The 18,727-nt window shown below is 40.6% G+C and overlaps 1 protein-coding gene across 2 annotated transcripts in view; it reads left to right on the top strand.

Annotated features, from left to right (window-relative positions):
- Window positions 1-16,248, top strand: part of LSAMP (limbic system-associated membrane protein) — a 711,239-nt gene extending 694,991 nt beyond the window's left edge. Inside the window, exons 8-9 of one of the 2 annotated variants that reach the window (XM_005674947.3) lie at window positions 2,274-2,306; window positions 8,137-16,248. In XM_005674947.3, coding sequence (XP_005675004.1) covers window positions 2,274-2,306; window positions 8,137-8,234 — 131 coding nt within the window. In that variant the 3' untranslated portion in view covers window positions 8,235-16,248. The remainder of the gene's footprint in view (window positions 1-2,273; window positions 2,307-8,136) is intronic. The other variant, XM_005674948.3, reaches the window with a different exon arrangement.

Raw genomic sequence — 18,727 nt, 5'->3', positions numbered from 1 at the left:
TGGTCAACAGGTGGACACCAGCATTTTAAGTCTTAACAGAATCTGACTTCACTTCTAAGGTGACAGTGACCTCAGTAACTGGCTTCTGCTAGAAGAGGAGCAGAAATCATGCTCCAGTCTTCTGAATGAACCTCCATCCTTCTGCAAATAATTGACTTGCTCTTCAAGGACAGAAGGGCAGATGCTGATGGCTTTGAGTGTCTTCAGAAGAGCACCAGCAATCATGGTATAAAAGACCATTCACACACCCCCACCTGCCCCACCCCACATCTGTCCTCACTTGTGGACACAGTTTGCTCTATGAACAGCCCAGCAAATGCTGAATAGTAGCTAAACATTTTTAAGACTTTGGATGCTAGGACAATGGTGCCCTGCTTATAGCCATCATGAGTATACTAGAAAACATCAGGCTGTTTGAGACTTCTCCTTGTGATCTCCTTGAATCATAAAGGCAAAAGGAAAATCTGCAAGGGAGAGGATTCATAGATTGCACTGAACCTCCAAAATTTTGCAGACCTGATTCTGAAGCTCAGACCCCTTTGTGCTAAATCAGAGGATAATGATTTTAGCTACTCAGATTCTCTGTTGTTTTAACAGAATCTCAGCTCCTCTGTTAGAAGGATGCCTGGCATGTCTTCATTTTTCTCATATTTCAGTGATTTGGCCCGTTCTGTTTTGGTCCGTTGTGTACTCGGAGTGCCGTCATTCATTTGCTGTGCCAACAAGGGAACGGTAACAAACACAGTTCCTGCTTCCATGGAACTCATAGCCCACTAGTGAAATAAGCATTCATCGAAACACCAGACAAATACATTTGAAATTAAAACTGAGATGAGTGTTGTGAAGGGGAACAGAGCTTATAAAAGAGGGACTTCATTTTACCAAGGAGACTAAGGAAGACTTCTCTGTGGAATTTGTAACTAAATTTTGACAGGTGAGTGGGATTCCCAGTAGAGATATCATCAGGCCATAGACCCCACGACAAAGAAAACGGAGTACCATGGAGCATCAGGAAGGCTTGTGGGCTGGGATGCAGAGATAATAAACATCTCCGCATGAGATGAGGCTGGAAAGGTGAAAGGGCAGAGCCATGGATGGCATGCTAAGTATTTTGGTCTTTATTCTGGAAGTCATGAGAAAGCGTAAGCCAGTTTCAAGCAGGATGGTGAGGTGACTGGGTTCCAAATCTGAAGCTTCTTTTTGTCTTCAGAGTTCAGGTCACTTTATGCCCTTAGTGAAAACATGCCACTCAGGAATGCAGGGCTGCGTCCTGATCCTCACAGAGAAGAAAACCTATGTCCAGCTCCCATGGTTTGGACTCCTATATCTGACCAGTCATCCAGTTGGTCCTGAGATTCAAAGTATCCTATGGAAATTTTCCATATTTACTTCTAAATATCGAGGCATGCTGTGCTTTAATTGATCAAGATACTTAAAAGGGAATCCAAGCATTTTACCTATAGAAGCTCTCCCAACACTGAGAGTTATTAATACATTCAACAAGTATTTATTGTATACCTGCTACATGCTGGGCTCTGACCTAGGCACCAGGGTACAATGGTTGACAACATATGCACTGTAGCTGGCTTCATGGAGGAGAGAAACTGAACAAGCAAGTAAGTAAATGTGAAACATGGTGAAAAGTAGGGATCAGGATTATTAATATTAGCAAACCAGGGTAAAATAACAGGAAGTCACAGAGGATACCGTTTTTTGAGAAGATGATGGGGGAAATCCTTCCTGACACTTCAGCAGAAATCTGAATGAAGTGACTGAGCTGGCCAGGCAGAGGTCTGGGGAGGGACATTCCAAGCAGGTGCGAAGGCAAAGGTTGTAATGTTGGAAGGGATTTAATGTATTAGGAAAAAAGGCAGAAAGGAAAAGGAAGAAAGGTAATGGGTGTGAGTAGAGCAAAGCAGATGCAAGATGGTAGAATGGGGGTGGGGAGGCAGACACAACCTCTTATTGGCTACATTGCAGTCAAGAGTCTTTCATCTGCCATACTCAGAGATCTCCTACTTGTCTGCACTCATCACATGTTACATCAAGTATCCAAAGCTGCCACCTCCAACTGCACATTTGTTCCAACAAAGCAGTCTCTTTCCACGTACCTTTCTTTCAGCCTCTACCAGTATATGTTCCTAAGAGTGTGTTCTTTTCACCTTTCCTCTCAATCTCCTTTCAGTGGAGACTACCAGACTACCTTTGTGCTTACTCGCAATTGATTCAGAATTTTTTACCTGTTTTTGTTTTGCTAAATGTTTCCTTTTTAGAAATTGGCACCACCGTGCACTTCAAGCAAAAAGGTATGGTTCTTATTTCTGATTCCCTTCTGTATGTTAAAATTAAGAGTCCACAGCAATACATTGGAGCCTTCTACACGCAATTATTCCCTGTTGATAATTTGTGATAATAATTTCCGTAACACATTTGCCACTATTTTTCCCAAACTGTGAACTTTCTCATTTAAAAAAAGCCTCTGATCCAACAATGACCCCTCTATTGCTTTTGAGGTTTTCATTTTTGAATCTCTGGAACTGAGCAAGTTATTCCCTCTCCCATTGTCCTTAAGTTCCCTTGGTTAATTGCTGCGGAGCTGCACTTTTGGAAATGTCCACTTCCCAGTGACAGGGCTCTCAGAGTCCACTTCATCACCCCTCGTTGACTGTTGAAGCAGATATATTGCTCAAGGAGATAGAGTAGGGCCTCCAAAAGTGAAGCACTTGAGCATTCCCTATTCCCTCCTGCCAGAACCTTCTCCCATACCCTCGCCCTGCTAGCCTATACCCAGGCTGCAGGGACATCTGGCAACTGCCCTTTTGTGCCGTCAAACTGCCCCATGTAGCTCTGTCAGCCACGTGGCACGTGATTCACACACTTTCCCCTGCAAAGACAGTATAGTCAGGTCAGCACTTCATGACATGAACCCTAAGAGTCAAACAATTACCAATTCTGATGTGTTATCTTTACCAGACCAACAGAAATCCCTAACAGTGTCTGTTCCCATACCAGAGTCATAGAAAAATCTGTGTGGCAGGCACCACCCTGCATAAATTTTCATGGCCACCCACTTGGATTGATAAGTGTCTCCTGTGAAGACATCTTCTTGTCTGAGTGTCAAAGGGGCTGAGGCTATCAAGATCACTGTCAAGAGTGAAAACCTATTGTTATGGTCCTTAGACCCAACCAGGCAGTGAGCCTCAGAGACTGTGGACCAGCTCTGTTGGTTACACCCTGGAAAGGGCCAGCACCTAATTTATGACTAGTGCTAGCAAGCCCTCACAGAATGCAGCAGGGAAGACGTGACTAGCAATATGTATATAGCATCAAGATTATGTGGGACAAGAAGTATAAACTGCTGTCCTCTTCATAGCTTCTTCTCTCTGCATGCCACGACTGTCCATTACATTTGAATCTTAAGTAACTGGTGTTGTTAGAACACAATGATACCACAGAGCTTTGGAGTGGAGGGGAAAATAGAGCATGTGATTTTCTTTTTTAAATTTCAAAGATCAACGAGAAGAATTCCTAGTGTCACTCAAAGGAAAGTAGTGACCTAAAGTTTCAAGATTTTGCAAGTCAAAATATTTAATGTTGTTTTGATGGAAAAAGTGTGATAATTCCAACTTCATTGTGAGAATACTTCAGACTTACCCAAGACCATCTTTATAGAAAAGGGAGATAATGTATAAACCATTATAGAGATGGAACCCAAATTTATTTCCAAGACACACTGCTCAAAGAAAACATCAGTATACCCCCTCTTGCAATTTGCTCCAGCCTGGAAATTACAGGCTCTCCTCCCCAGTGGATTCCTTCACGCAGAGGAAGCTGTACTGGCAGAAAATGATCAGCAGGTGGCACCAAAGTCAGTCTTTTTCCCTTTTAAATGTGGCTCCAGGTCACTGAGGGGACCTCAGCCTGGGCATCTAGATAATATCTAAGAGACATTTAGTAGATTATTTTCTCCTCTGTTTAACAATTGTTTTGCATATTATGTTTTTATTTTAGTCATTTTGTCAATCCTTAATAATTCTAAGAGTTTGAGCTTAAATTCACCTGGCCCTTCTTTTCTTGTATGCCTGAACTATGTTCTATCAATCTTGCCCTTAATCACCAATTCCCTTGGATAAGCATTGTCCTGGCAAAGCGCCGTCCGGCCTTCACCTTGATACAGAGTCTCAACTATCTTTGGAGTTGAAAACCTTGACCTGGTGTGTTGACTCAAGATTCCCACTCCCGCTGCAGCTAAATTTTGCACTTTTCATGTCAAACATTAAAACCCTTGAACCAGTTCACAAACCAGTGTCTTTGATCCAGAGGTATTTCATGCCATCCTGTAACATAGACTTCCAGAGTTAATAACAATAATGACACTCTTGTTGTTATTGTTGTTCAGTTGCTAAGTCATGTCTGACTCTTTGGACAGCAGCAAGCCAGGCTTTCCTGTCCTTCGCTGTCTCCCAAACTTTGCTCAAGCTCATGTCCATTGAGTTGGTGATGCCATACAACCGTCTAATCCTCTGTTGCTACCTCTTATTAAATGTTTACTAGATAAACACACGTACACATATATACATATATACATAGGATGTGGCTAAATACCAAAATATGATTTTTTTCTGTTATGTGAAAAACATGTAGCAATTTTTGAATTGTGGTTCTATTTGCCCATCTATTCTTAAGGCTAATTTATGTTTGTAGACTCTTGCTTTCATTATATCTGTCAATGTATAAAAGCACTTGCTGAGTGTGGCCATCTGGTGTGGGAAATAAGATTTATCATTTGCATTTCCACAAATAAGCAGAAATTTCATAACTATGAGCTAAAACATAATTAATGATTTTGCTGATGATTCTTCCCTGAAATAGCCATTAACTGAAGTAGTCTCCTATGCAGTGATATATACATGCATCTGTAATTGTATACACACTTGTGTTGATTCCCCAACTATCGCCCGTTTACCCTTGTATTTTTTCAAGCCTATTTATTTACTCTCAAAACCAATTATGGAAAGATCAAGTCATATAAGCACATCAAATAGCTATATGAGAGCACTTAATGCACTTAATAAATAATAATTGATAGAGATGAAAATATCTTTCAGAGAGCCACAAAATATATTTCAAATATGTAGTAACAATTCTATCAGAGATGAAAATGAAAGATTATTAACAGTCATACTAAGATTCCCTATGTATAGCATAGAATAGTACGTAAGAGTAATAGCTAATTGTCAACTTTGTGTGGTAAAATAACTTTAACATATTTATATCATATGTGTATATGAGTATGCATAGAACAAATATACTTCTCTTGGTATCTGCATATATATGTGTACGTACATTAGCAAGAATGTTATATGTGAACATGTGTATCTAGGTTCATATATGCATATATCATATTTTTCAGTGATGGCATATTTGTTTTTTCAAATATTTACTATCCTTCAAGTAAAATGGTTTAAGTCTAGATTTTTTAGGTTCCCCCAGGTACCACTCAACTCTAAGATGTCTGAAAGATAATCCAGCCTGTCTCAGCACTAAAAATGAGTTTAAGGAAATAGGCAGAATTGAGTCTGAAAACCTGTTTTCAAAGGATCCCTGGGGCAAAACAAAAATCATCCTCGCTTAACCCTGTCTGGCCTCAATTTGTGTGTAGTCTTTCTCTGTTTGAGAAGCATCACTAACACACTAATCCAAACAAATGTGCCACAGAACTCATGACATCTAAAGCCTAGAGAAATGAAAATGATAGGGGATTGCACTGCCATCAGGCTGGAGGCCCTGGGGAGGGGCCGTTAAAGGGAGCTTAAAGGTCCCCAAAGGCCAAAAAGAATGATGGGGGGGGGGGGGCGGTGTGAATTAGGAAAAACATTGACTTAACATCTAGATTCTAGTGCCTGGTCACCATTACTATCAGGCGCTTTATGCAGAATGCATAATCTTTTTGATCCTTAATTCCTCATGTAAGGCATGAACCTGAAGGTAAGCTAAAGTGTCTTATTAATATAATCCTTCAGTCATTCAGAAAACTTAAAGAATTGACTGGATATTTAAATCGTTTATTCTGTGTTTCCATAGCTCAACACATAATAACACTCAAACACTCATTTCATACTGTAACTGTGCTATTCAAACTTTATTTATTTTTATATATATTATATATTAAATAGGTAAAGGTAAAGTCGCTCAGTCGTGTCCGACTCTTTGCGACCCCGTGGGCTGTACCCTACCAGGCTCCTCTGTCCATGGGATTTTCCAGGCAATAGTACGGGAGTGGATTGCCATTTCCTTCTCCAGGGGATCTTCCCAACCCAGAGATTGAACCTGGGTCTCCCACGTTATAGATGGACGCTTTACCGTCTGAGCCACCAGGGAAGCATTTTTAATATTCTCAATAAGACATTTCAGTTTAAAAACAAAAGATCTATTGAAAATCATTTTTTTCAAAGATAATGGATACCTTCCTGTTGCTTTGTTGGTTCTGGGCTACTGTTTTAAACAAGCCCAGATTTCATTTGCTGAATGTTTTACAGGAGACTCGGGGCACCCCTTCACCACATAACCTCCCTGTGCAGCAGTGACAGGCACAGACTCCAGAGTCAGTCGCTGGGGGAAAGCCCAGCTCTCTGCTTACTGTGTGAACTCATGTGGTGAACTTAACCTCTCTGTGGCTCCCTTATCTCACTGGAAAGCAGGGTTCGCTGGAGGGCCTGCCTTGTAACATGGCTGTGTGCTTATATTTGTGAAGCATTTTTAACAGGACTTGTAGTAAGTGCTATGTAGTTGTTTCTTGGTTGTCTTTGGTTGCTGTTGTTCCTATAATATTATTTTTATTGATATGTGAAACATAGATGGGAGAATATTCTTATATTCAACATTTTCCCAGTTATTTTATATCTGACCTGGTATATTTGTAGACAATTTTGGAAATGTTCACATGCCAGAGGATGCTTCCATTGCACTTGCACAAGTACAAACACCCACACCCACATACACACTCATTTACACATACTGATCTCCTTCAGTTTAGTTCAGTTCAGTCGCTCAGTCGCGTCCGACTCTGCGACCCCATGAATCGCAGCACGCCAGGCCTCCCTGTCCATCACCAACTCAGTGCCCTCAAAACTTTCAACTGACCCATAGTTACAATGACACCATTTTTTCCTTTTGAATGTCATGTCTAAGCTTACAGTCTTAAATCCAAAAGTCTCTGTTGTGAAAAACTGCTTTCCTCTTGTAATGGATCTAATTGAACAGAACAATACAAAAGGAGGAAATGCAACAGGCAAAGCAGAGGAGGCAAGCTCTAAACCTTCACTCACTGCCTCGATTCTTTCTGTGTAAATACACAAATCCCTCACCCACTCTCTTCTCCAACTGCACACCCACATCCCCCAAACTCTTCTACATTGGGAAAACTCAGGTCGGCCGTGGGAAACCCACAGATAACGCCTCCAGGATGAATTCTGGGCAAGTGCAAGCCTCAGCTCTGCTCCAGTTTGGACCTGCCTGGCTAGGTTTGTTTGTTTTTGTTGTCATCATCATTAGTTTTTAAAGTGTCAAATGAAGGGTTTGGACCAGGTGACCCCCTGCTGCTGCTTAAAATCCCACCATGAGTTGACTTATTCTCTGCCTTGCAGCTAAGGTGCCACCCAGCCAAAAACATTACTTTAAGACAATTCCTCTCCCCACTAACAAAGAAATAGCTACTACCACCACCACCACCCCACCCCCGCCCCCTTGAGAAGAGCGCATCACAGGCTGGTTCCACGTTTTATTAATGGAGATACTGTGGTGAATCTGCTGGAGGAGCCCGTGTCTGGCTGCTGAAGGACCCTCAGCAATGCTTGGAATCTTAGTGAGCGCTGACATCCCACTGCTGTGCAGGATGAATTTGGGAGGCAAGGAGACTGATCCAGCATCACACAAGATACCCCTAAGATACTTATAGCTCAACTAGAAGGATTTAGAAAAGATGGTGAGTCCTTCTTAGTCTGTATATAAGTGCCCAGACTTTGAGATGCTGGTACACTGCCCAGTGTTACCTTTGAAATTAGGAGCTGTCAGTTGTGACATAGAATGGGCTGGATGTATTAATAATTACTTTCTTTTCTCTCTTTTGCACTGCAGGACCTGGGTCGGTGAGAGGAATAAATGGATCCATCAGTCTGGCCGTACCACTGTGGCTGCTGGCAGCATCTCTGCTCTGCCTTCTCAGCAAATGTTAATAGAATAAAAGTTTAAAAATAATTAAAAAAAAAACACACAAAAATGCGTCACACAGGATACAGAGCGAGAGAGAGTGAAATGGGGGGAGAATGTTTCTTTCACAACTTTGTGTGTTTATAAATGAAGGGGGAAATAAGAAAGTGAAGAAGAAAATACAACATTTAAAACAATTTGAAAGTCCATCAATAAAAATTGAAGTATAATTCCAGGTGGGAAGAGTTCTACCAAGAAATGTGTATATCTAAGCAAATGTAGACTGTGTAAAGACTCCATCAATTAAGGAGATTTGATGTTATAAAAAATGACAAGTGAAGAAGTACCAGATGGGTATTAACCCCCCACCACACGCCCACACACATATACACACACACGCACACACACATACACACACACACTTTATCTTTCCTTCATCCTTTTTCATCTGCGGGGAAAGAAAAAAATACAGTCTTGCCTTGGTGTTTATACTTCCAACATCATTTTATTCTGTTTTTAATTTGAGCTGATGCATAGCCATTCAGACTATCGATGGAATCCATGCTGGAGTCCTACCCTGACCCTTTATCTGGTTTTCCTGTCTCCCCCCTCCCTCCAACTTTTAAGACCATCTCGGTGTTCGATCTCCCCCGCATCCGTGCGGGATATCTGCTCTTTATCCTCACCCCGGCCGCTTCCCTTCACTCCCAGCCCCTAACCCGCACCTCCCAGCACTCGTCATGCCGCAGACGCTAGAAAGTGCCATTTTAATTCTCTCCACTGTGCGCGCGTGCTGTCTCTCTCTCTCTCTCTCTCTCAACGTGGGTGTACGTGTGTGGGCGTGTGCGCCTCTCTCTAAAGCATGCCGAGGGAATGGTCCACGTGTACATAGACTCATTGTGCTGTAGATACTGTCCCTCATTGTAATCTTGAGATGCGGCTGTGACGAGGTGCTGGGGGCCGTGGGAGGGGAAGGAGGCAAGGAGCAGAGCCGCTCCCCCATCCATGGCTGTCCCTGGACCTCAGTGTGTATTTCAGACCAAGCTGTGCCCCACCTACGGGCAGATCCTCATCTTCCTCCCAGTCCAGTCATCAGAACCCAGTCCAGAGTCACTCAGATTATCACTGTCAATGAAAGTGCCTACTATTGATGGGGTGAGCAAACAGTAGAAAGAATCAGTGATGCGGATGAGGTGACCTAGGACAGAAGTTTCTGATTTCACTCTTGTTTCACGAGTGAGTCTGAAGGATTCACGTGCTTCCCAGCTTTTTTGCAGACTTGGTCCTGCTCTGCCGCAGGAGTAACAGGTATGGAGCAAATCCCCAGAAGTGGGAAGGTCTCCAAGGATTAAGTCCTAGTGAAAGGATGCTGAGCCACGCGGAGATCCTTAGCAGCCCTGTTTCGCCCCCTCTCCAATCTTCAGTTAACACTGCATTTGCTCCCATGGATTTCCCTGAGCAGAGATTTTTCCATATTTCAGATAAAATACAGTGAGCCGTGAGCAAGGCAAGAGACGTACAGATACCCAGGTCCCTACTCATGTGGTAGAAATACTGTGACAGCCCCAATACAAAGCATTGGCCACAACCAAGGGGAAGTCTGCTCCTGGCGCCCCTCTGCAGCTCTGTCCTGGAGTCCTAGGCTAACGCTTGATTTGATTCCCGCGTCATCTCCCTTCTCACCCATGGATGGTGCTCGCCGCACTGCTGTTGACAGCACGCCATCCTTATCCTGCACCAGGCCACTAGGGGCAGCACTGTATTCCATCTTTCCTACTTACCCTTGGCTTCTCATCTCCTGAAAAAGATACAGTGGGAGATACGATGTTTAAGTTTACATATACAAGAGGGTTATATGAGCTAGTTCTCAACCAGAAGAGCTGAGAAACTTGTAATCATTTAGGCAAAAGCTATATACATACCACAAAACGACATCACCACCACACCAGAAGGATTTTCTTAGGAAAAGCCTTGCAGAGCTCCCCGTGTGTAGATATCTTGTCAGGAAACCAACCGTTGCTTTTACTTAGACTACTAGGCATTGGAAATGGCTCATTAGTGAGAAGACATAAGATTGATATTGAGGTCTTAATGGAATGTATTGCAGCAGAGCCAAATACGGTACCTCACCAAGTCTTAGAACCTGGAAAATGGCTGTTATCTGATGTAAAACAGGAAGCTTCATGACTGCATATCAGAAAAGGAAGGAAGAAAGGGAAGAAAGAAGGAAGGGAGGAAGAATTAGAAAGAAAGGGAGTGAGGAAGAGAAAAAGGAAGAAAGGGAAGGCATATAGGGGGAGAGTGAGGAGGAAGGAAGGAAAATAATAAATCTGAAATTTATCTTGATAGACTTTATTAATTGAAGGCTCTTTGCAATGAGTCTCGTCTTTAAAGGTAATGATCTCCTGATAAGTGGTACTTTTAATCTCTTCTAGGGGATTCTATTGTTTTAAAAGCCTATCACCAGACTTCTTTTATGATTTTGCAGTTTAGACATGAAACAGAAGGACAAATTGAACTTGGGAGTGGGTAAAATTATTTGTGGCAGATCCTGGCATAGGACCAAAATTCTTATCCAAGATGGTAGCTACTTAAACATAGAGAAAGTGAGCCTTATTCCTAGGCAGCATCAATTTATTGACAATCAGGGATTTCTCTAACAATTTAGTCTTCTTAGTACAGGAATAAAAGCTTATCATCCTTGATGATCAATATTTCCCATATATTGAAGAGTCAACCACATCCTTAAGTGGAAGCTTTAGTGGAGTGCATGCTAATTTAAAGGTACATAAGAAAAGAAAAGTAACAGGAGTTAATTCAGTTTAGTATCAATTTCAGGAACAGATCCTCATGGCATGTCACAGATTTTTCATCACACACCTAGATTTCTTATTCCCTCTACCCTATCCTAAGGACAAGGTCTTGGCTTTATAGAAGGAGATTCTCATTGAAAGGAATGTCTTTGCCTTGTCAGCACCATTTGTTCCCTGAGTTTTATTAAAAATGGTCCATATATTAAACGTAATTAAACATGTATTGAATATTGTGGTGTTTGCATATATCTCTGGTAGGATCTGGGAATTTTGTCCTGTCTCCCGTTTCAGAGCAATCATTGACCCCAGAAATTTCATAGGTTTGAGGATGTTTTTGAGCAATGTGAAAAATGGAAGAGAACCTAGTTTGGAAAAGGGTCAGGTAAAAGGTAGAAGCCAGATCACTGACATCGAGATAACAAGTTTAAACATGGGACTTCTTGGAATTTAGTTCATCACAACGCGATAACTCTCTTCAAGACTTTTGTCCATTGGTAATCAAAGCATGAAACCTTGCATTGAAAAGAATCAACTGGCTGGAAACAATATACTGAGAGGAGTGAAATACATCAATTAATCTGAATGGCTAACACATTCAATGTCCTTTGTATGCAAACTGAAACTCCACTCTTCATAAAATAAAATCCTTAAACCTGACTTACAGTTAACCAAAGCAGAAATGACCTTGATGAAGGGTCCTTCCTGAAGAATGAAAACTATCTTAGGTTTTACAACTGCAAAATTCTTTCCTCTGTGCAGTTGTTCATCAGAAGGTTTTGCCTTATTGAAGGAACAGTCTTACTAGTTTGAACATAAAACATCCCTCTTCCCTGAAAGAACTAACGCTTAGGGATAGGTCCTTGCTTTTTCTGTTGGGAAGAATTGTCCCACTGACCTTTGCCTTCTCTTCCAAGTCAGACATCATCTTTGCCCTGGGCATTTTTTTTTTTTTTTTTTACTACATCTTCAGACAATCTGGGCTATTCAGAGAGACCTTGTAAAAGTACTCGTGATTTTCATGTTATTGGAGGACAGAAACAAAAATCTGTTTCTCCTCCAAAAATGGACTTACCTCCTTTGCGCACAGAAACTAAACTCCTCAGCATGAAAATGTTTCTCAGTTATTACCTACTGAGTTATTAGCTCTTAACTGTTCCAGAATCATAGGTTCCATCCCCAGGTTGGTTGTGGTTTGAATGTGTCTATTGGCTTGCATCCCAGAATTTCCCATTTTGTTTTTTGAAGGTCTTAAATTATTTGTGGAAATATATATATATGTGTATGTATTTTTTTTAAACCTTATCTTTACAGATGCTATATTTGCAATATTGTATGTATTATAAAGCAAATCTAGAATAATGATTTAAACTTAAAAGGAAGAAAAGTATTGAATTTGGTTTTAAAAAAGAGCTATACTTCATTTAGAAAGACGTGGAGCCCCATTTTTCCACACTGAAATGATTTGTTTGAAAGGAATTTGCTTATGGATCTTGTTCCATGGAAATAACCATGACCTTATTTTAGCTCTTCGACTTCATAACCTTTCAACCTGTATTTAGCCTTGATTTCTAATAAGTATCATTTTATAGATATATAAGTGCAATGCTATATCCAACCTACAAAACAATATTTTGAAGACAAATATTAAATATACCACAGAAACAGCGAAGACCCTGAGTTAAGAAATGTAAATCCAATTTAGGAAGTCTCCTTCTTTCTTAAATGTTTAAAATATTTCTTCTCTAGTGCATTTGCTCTAGTTGAGTAAATTTTCTATAGCAATTGGCATAATATCTGTAAATGTCTCACTAAATGCAAAATGAAGTTTACATTTATGTGTATACAGTGGAAGAGAAGTAAACTGTTCTCGTTTGCAGCTATGTTGTTAAATGTGGCCAAGTGATAATGCAAGAAAGAATTTATCTTCACCCAGAAACCAGTGCATAACTAACCCGTTGACAAGCAAGCTGGTGTTAACGTTAGGTGTTGGTTTAACACTTACTCCAGCGTAAATGTTTATGGATATTATGGAAAACTTATTTTAAAACCTTGATTTCCTTTCAGCGCATTTACATTCTGTGTGCTGATTAATAAATTAGGCACCAATCATGTGTAAATCAATGTAAATCGGTAGTTTATGTACATAATATAAACTATGTAAACTTCATTTTTCATGCAATGCCCAAGTTCAGCTAAACATATGAATCTGAAAGGAAAAAATAAATAAATAAAAACCAAAGCCTGTCACAAGTCAGAATGGGGTGAAAGATGACTAATGGCCCAAACATAAGGTTGTCTCAGCAAAAGGAAGCAGACCCACAGAACTGTTATAGGCACGCATCCTGCTCTGTTCGCAAGAGGTCACCTCTTTACCTCTTTGTTCCTCAGGACCCAAGTGCTGACTTAGGACTTAGGATGTCAGGACTTCCATCCAACACTTACCACAGCTGTCCCACCTGGACCCCAGAGCAAGGGAAATGAAGAGACAGGGAGGACAGAGTTTGAAGGGCTCATGTGTCTGTTACATCAACTGTCAAGTGTTTTTGTTGTTGCTGTTACTTCTTACTTACAACCTAAAGTCTCATTTCAATAGCTCCAAGGAAAGTAAGTCAGCTATATCTTGATGAGCACAGTATTACTCAGTCTTTATTTTCCATTCAACAGAAACATTGGGATAGTTTCTTTGTCATCTCAATCCTAAGAAATTAAGGGATATTGAAAAATGTTATGTCCTTAAGAAATATCTTGCTAAATCACTCTAGGAAAGAATTACTCTTGCTTAATCTGGTGGATCTATTACCTATATTTCTATACTGACTATTGCAAATGAGGACAGAATCATTTTCATTGGGAGTATCTCTCTCAGCATGTTCTCGTGAAGTCTTTTTGAAGTGTCTGATGTGTTTAACAGAATGACATATATATGTCTTCTGTGATCAGCACAGCTGGTACATAAGGAGTCATCAAAGAGATCTCTTCAGGGACCACATGAATTTTTTGCAAAGACTGTTATCGAAAGAAATTTGGGTCAAATTAATATTATGCTTAAAGTATACTCCTCTACCCAAGACAAACAACAACTTTATAAAGCGAAGTAGGTGAAAAGTGGATTGGGAATCAGGAGAAATGAGTTCTAGCCCCAGGTCTGGCCTATAAGCAAGTCATATGACCTTAGGCAAATTAGTTAAACTTTCTGAGTTTTGGTTTTCTCATCCTGAAAGTGAGAAATTCAAATGATTTCTCTAAAACCTCTGCCATCTCCAAACTCTCTGATTCTGAATAAGAATTGAATCTTCATGTAGTGCTGTGCCCAGCTTGCCATTCTAAGCAGCTATTTGTCATTTCTGGTTTGATCTCTTTGGTCTAGTTTGATCTTCACTTCTTGGAACCATCCTTCCATCATCTCCATGTCAAAAGCCAAAACTTTCTAGAATACAGGGTCCCTGGACTGGGTTTATAATTCTCTCCTAATCAAAATTTCTTAGTAACATAGAGAAAGGACACATTCAAATTATACTGATGGTGTTGAGAGAGCTGGAGTTGTTTCTTTAATTGAAATGTTATAAAATCTAACTGTTGGACTATATTCTAATAATCTTTCATAGGGAGAAAATAGCCAGACTAGGTATTGGTCACATAACTAGTAAGGAAGTTGTTCATGTGAAGGGAAGGGAAACATCAGTCTTCTCCTCCTGGGCCAAGTGCCTCGTGATAGTAAATGGTTGTCCTTGAAAACTCTTTGCTTGTGCAGGTGGCCATAAGCAAGTGATCCCAGGTAGGTTCAAAAGTCTGTTCTAGGAGAAATGAGCAAGATAATATATTTTGTTTTGGAAGAAACATCTCATGGCATAAGTTTCTCTAAATTTGACTTATAGGCTATGTAGTCAAGTAAATGGATGGAGAGAAAACAAGCCTCATTTTCACAAAATACAAGTCAACACGATTTTAAAGAAACAAGTTGAAAACAAGACAAAAATAAACACATTTTAGCAGGTTACAGAGCTGAATGTGATAACAGTTGTGAAGGTCAAAATCAAATGTGAAAGTTAAATACTCCAAGCAGAGGGTGAACAGGATGGTTTCTCAGGCAGTTAATGAGGAATTACCATCATGCACCTTGTTCTGGATGGCCTGAGCACAGGTGTGCTTGTCTTGACCCATCAAAGTATAGCCCCATACTATCCTGGATGCTCAATTTAGCATCTGTCCTATGGTAGCTTTTCATGCATTGCTTAAGAGGACAGAAATAATATGAGTCTCCTGTGCACTGAAAAGCAAGTATTATTCATAACTTCCCAGCATTAGTATCACTTTATATAGATGACAATTTGCAATGTGCTTAGAGTAGGTCTGACACTCTATTTAAGTGAGAAAGTGACCTGCCCATGGACAACTCCCCACTTTGGGTGATTTCAGAGGCATCATTGAGTGATCCTCCTGGACCAACTCTTACAGCTATGTTCTTCTCTGCATAAGCCCTCTCTATGTAAAGCCAGGCACAGAGTGAAAATCTGTTTCTTGCAAACGAAGAAAACCGTTGGGACCACTGGCTTTCTGGCACACGGCAGTAATTCTAAGCTATTTGGAGCCTTTACAAAAAACAAAAACTCCCTTACTTAGTCTTTGTTCTTCACTAGAGAATATTAAAGGTTCATCCTGGTGAATTACGACCACGTTCTGCTCCCTAAGTATTTATTGGGAGTGGGAGAAGGGTGAAGTGAAAATTACAGGAGAGAAGCATGGGAGAAAACCTCCAACTTCCTTCCCCAGCACTGGTTCACCCCTTCCTCCTCACTGCTCTACTGAAGGGTGTATAAATTCTGCTCTTGGTTAGAATTCTCCTTATTAACAGTGTTATATACATATAAATATATATATATGAATATATTCCTTTTTTCATCCCTGTAGACATAAGCAAAACTTTCCTTGATGACAAAAACTCATGGCCATTTTTTGTTTGGGTTTTTTGTTGTTCAAGGTTTTTTTTTTTAATATTTGTTTATTGGGGGGATTTTTTTTCCCTGGATACTAGCTCTGTGAAGGAAAATAAAAAGCGCAAGTGTGTGTTTTAAAAAAATTAAAATTAAAAAAGCTTTTTTCCTTTTCTTTTTAAATGTATTTGAATTCAGTTTCTCTCTTCTGTTACTTTACACGTATGAATGCTCTGCTCTTCTGTGATCTTAAAACAAAATGAAATAAACGTGAAAAGGAGATGTGTCTTCATTGACCTGAATCAGTGATCCTGTGGTTGACTGCACTGCTTCTTGGAAGTTCTTCATGAATAAGATAGGAAATGAAGGCAATGATAATGAAAAACATGTAAAGAAGGGGATAGACCAGACACTGAAGAATCACTTGAAGGCCCTCTATCTGTGTCTTTTCTGTCACAGAAGTGAATGTAGTATTTACAATACTTGTCTTCATCTCAGCAAAGAGAGTTTCTGAAAGTTTTTCTTTTCCTCCCTTAAAGGGATAATAAGAAATAAGCAGAAATTGCCACTGGGAAGCTACAGATAAAGCATTAAGACTCTGTGAGTTTTAGACTTGAGTGAGACCTTCGGATATGATACCAAAAATCATTAGGGGGTATACTCCTTTAAAATCTCCATAATAAAGGTCATCCTTTAAGGTTTAGTTTTAATAAGATCCAACCCGATAGCAGTAGGAGGAAATGTTCTAAAGTCACTTTTTTTTTTTTTTAACTTGTGAAATAAGCTGTTCTCTGTTCTTGGTGAGAGCTATTATTACCTTCACAAAATGTCTTCAGAATCTCCATAGAACCCCAGCAGCATTGGACAGGACGGACAGGAGATAGCAGCAGAAAATGAGAAATGAGCAATCCAAACAGATGAGGCTGATTAATTGTGCATCAGAAGTGATCTGGAGGATCTGAGGTTTGACCCTGAGCTGCCAAATTCGGTTAAAAAAATAAAAAAAGAACTAATCCCAAATTGGAGTGGGTGGCTGGGATGAAGGAGTTGAGCACTAACGATTGCTTTCAACAACCAGCAGAGGGTCTCACACAGAAGCAAAACCTCTGTTCCCCTCCAGTTCAAAGAGACAGTTTATGGGTCCATCGCCTCAATCTGAATTTTATGTAAAACTCCTGATAATGCCCTTCTTTGATGAGTTTAGCAAACTCAAGCTTAAGACACAATTCTCAAGAAAGATCGCTCTTACATCAAGTGTCAGAGACAAATTCAGCATCCTCAGGCCAGGATGACTGATCAGCTGACTACAATTTCAGGGGTTCTCATTAGCCTCTCAGGCTTAATGATTTCTAGAATAACACAGAACTCAGGAAAATGTTATACTTGTGATCACAGTTTTATTATACAGAAGGATACAAATCAGAGTCAGCCGCTTCCCTGCCAGTCCAGCGATTAAGACCCTGAGCTCCCAGTGCAGGGTGTATGGTTCAATCCCTGATGGGAAATGAAGATCCTAAATGCTATGTGGCCAACAGAAAGTATTTGATGACTACTAGGAATATATGGAAATGGCACCCCACTCCAGTACTCTTGCCTGAAGAATCCCATGGACGGAGGAGCCTGGTAGGCTGCAGTCCATGGCATCGCAAAGAGTCGGGCATAACAGAGCGACTTCACTTTCACTCTTTACTTTCATGCATTGGAGAAGGAAATGGCAACCCACTCTAGTGTTCTTGCCTGGAGAATCCCAGGGACGGAGGAGCCTGGTGGGCTGCCATCTCTGGGGTCTCACAGAGTCGGACACGACTGAAGCGACTTAACAGCAGCAGCAGCAGCAGGAATATATTGTCTGAACATTTGTCACAGTGAAAATGTTTACAAAAAGAAAAGAATCAGCCAAAGGGAGAGATGTGTAGGGAGAAGTCTGAGAGAGCCCCAAGCATGAGTCCATTGTCCCAGCACGTTGATGGGTGACAATGTACAGTGTTGCCAGCTGAAGCTCCCAAGCTGAGATGCCCAGAGTTTTTACTGGACTTTCATTGCTTTTAGGCATGATTGATTGATTCACTGGCTACACAGTTGACCTCAGTGTTCCAGGTCCCCTCTCCGGCCCCAGTGCTCTAATCACGTAGTGGGTGAGTCTTTCTGGCACAGCCAACCCCACCTTGAGTCATCTTGTTAGCATAAACCATCTAGGGTCCCACCATGAATCCTCTCATCAACAAAAACTATCAAGTGTGGTCCAAGAGAGCCCAACAGGAAATGACAAAGAAACACGAATGACTTAGAAAAATTCCAAGGATTTAGAGGTTACCTCCCAGGAACTAGGGACAAAGGTTAGCTAAAGTCTTTATTATACACCTCCCTTTACTGATCTTGTGGAAAACCACTTGTGTCTCAATGAGCATTGTCCCCCAGCTGATCTGAGATTCTATTTCCTTTAAGTCACAGAAGCTTCATGTTAAAAAGTTAACACCAGCTGTAGGCTTTGCTATCAAATCAGAAGTTTCTTAGTAACCCAGAAGAAATTCCTTCTTATACACTCCCATTTTCTACCCTCTTTATACCCATCTATTTAAAAATACATTCAAAGCAGTAGGTGAGATTGGGAAAAAGGTGAGTCTGTGATCTCTTAAGGAAAGGACCATGTCTTTTCCACTCTTGTGATTCTTTCAGACCTGGCATGGTAAAAGGCCCCAGTGTTAGCAAACATTTGTCAAAATAGAACTGAAGCATGTTCAATGCAACAAACAAATTTAGTCCATATGGAATTCT

This window comes from Capra hircus, chromosome 1 (assembly GCF_001704415.2).
Source record: "Capra hircus breed San Clemente chromosome 1, ASM170441v1, whole genome shotgun sequence".
In the NCBI taxonomy this organism is placed as follows: domain Eukaryota; kingdom Metazoa; phylum Chordata; class Mammalia; order Artiodactyla; family Bovidae; genus Capra; species Capra hircus.
Note: the sequence above shows the minus strand (reverse complement) of the source record. Positions and strands in the feature narration are given on the sequence as shown.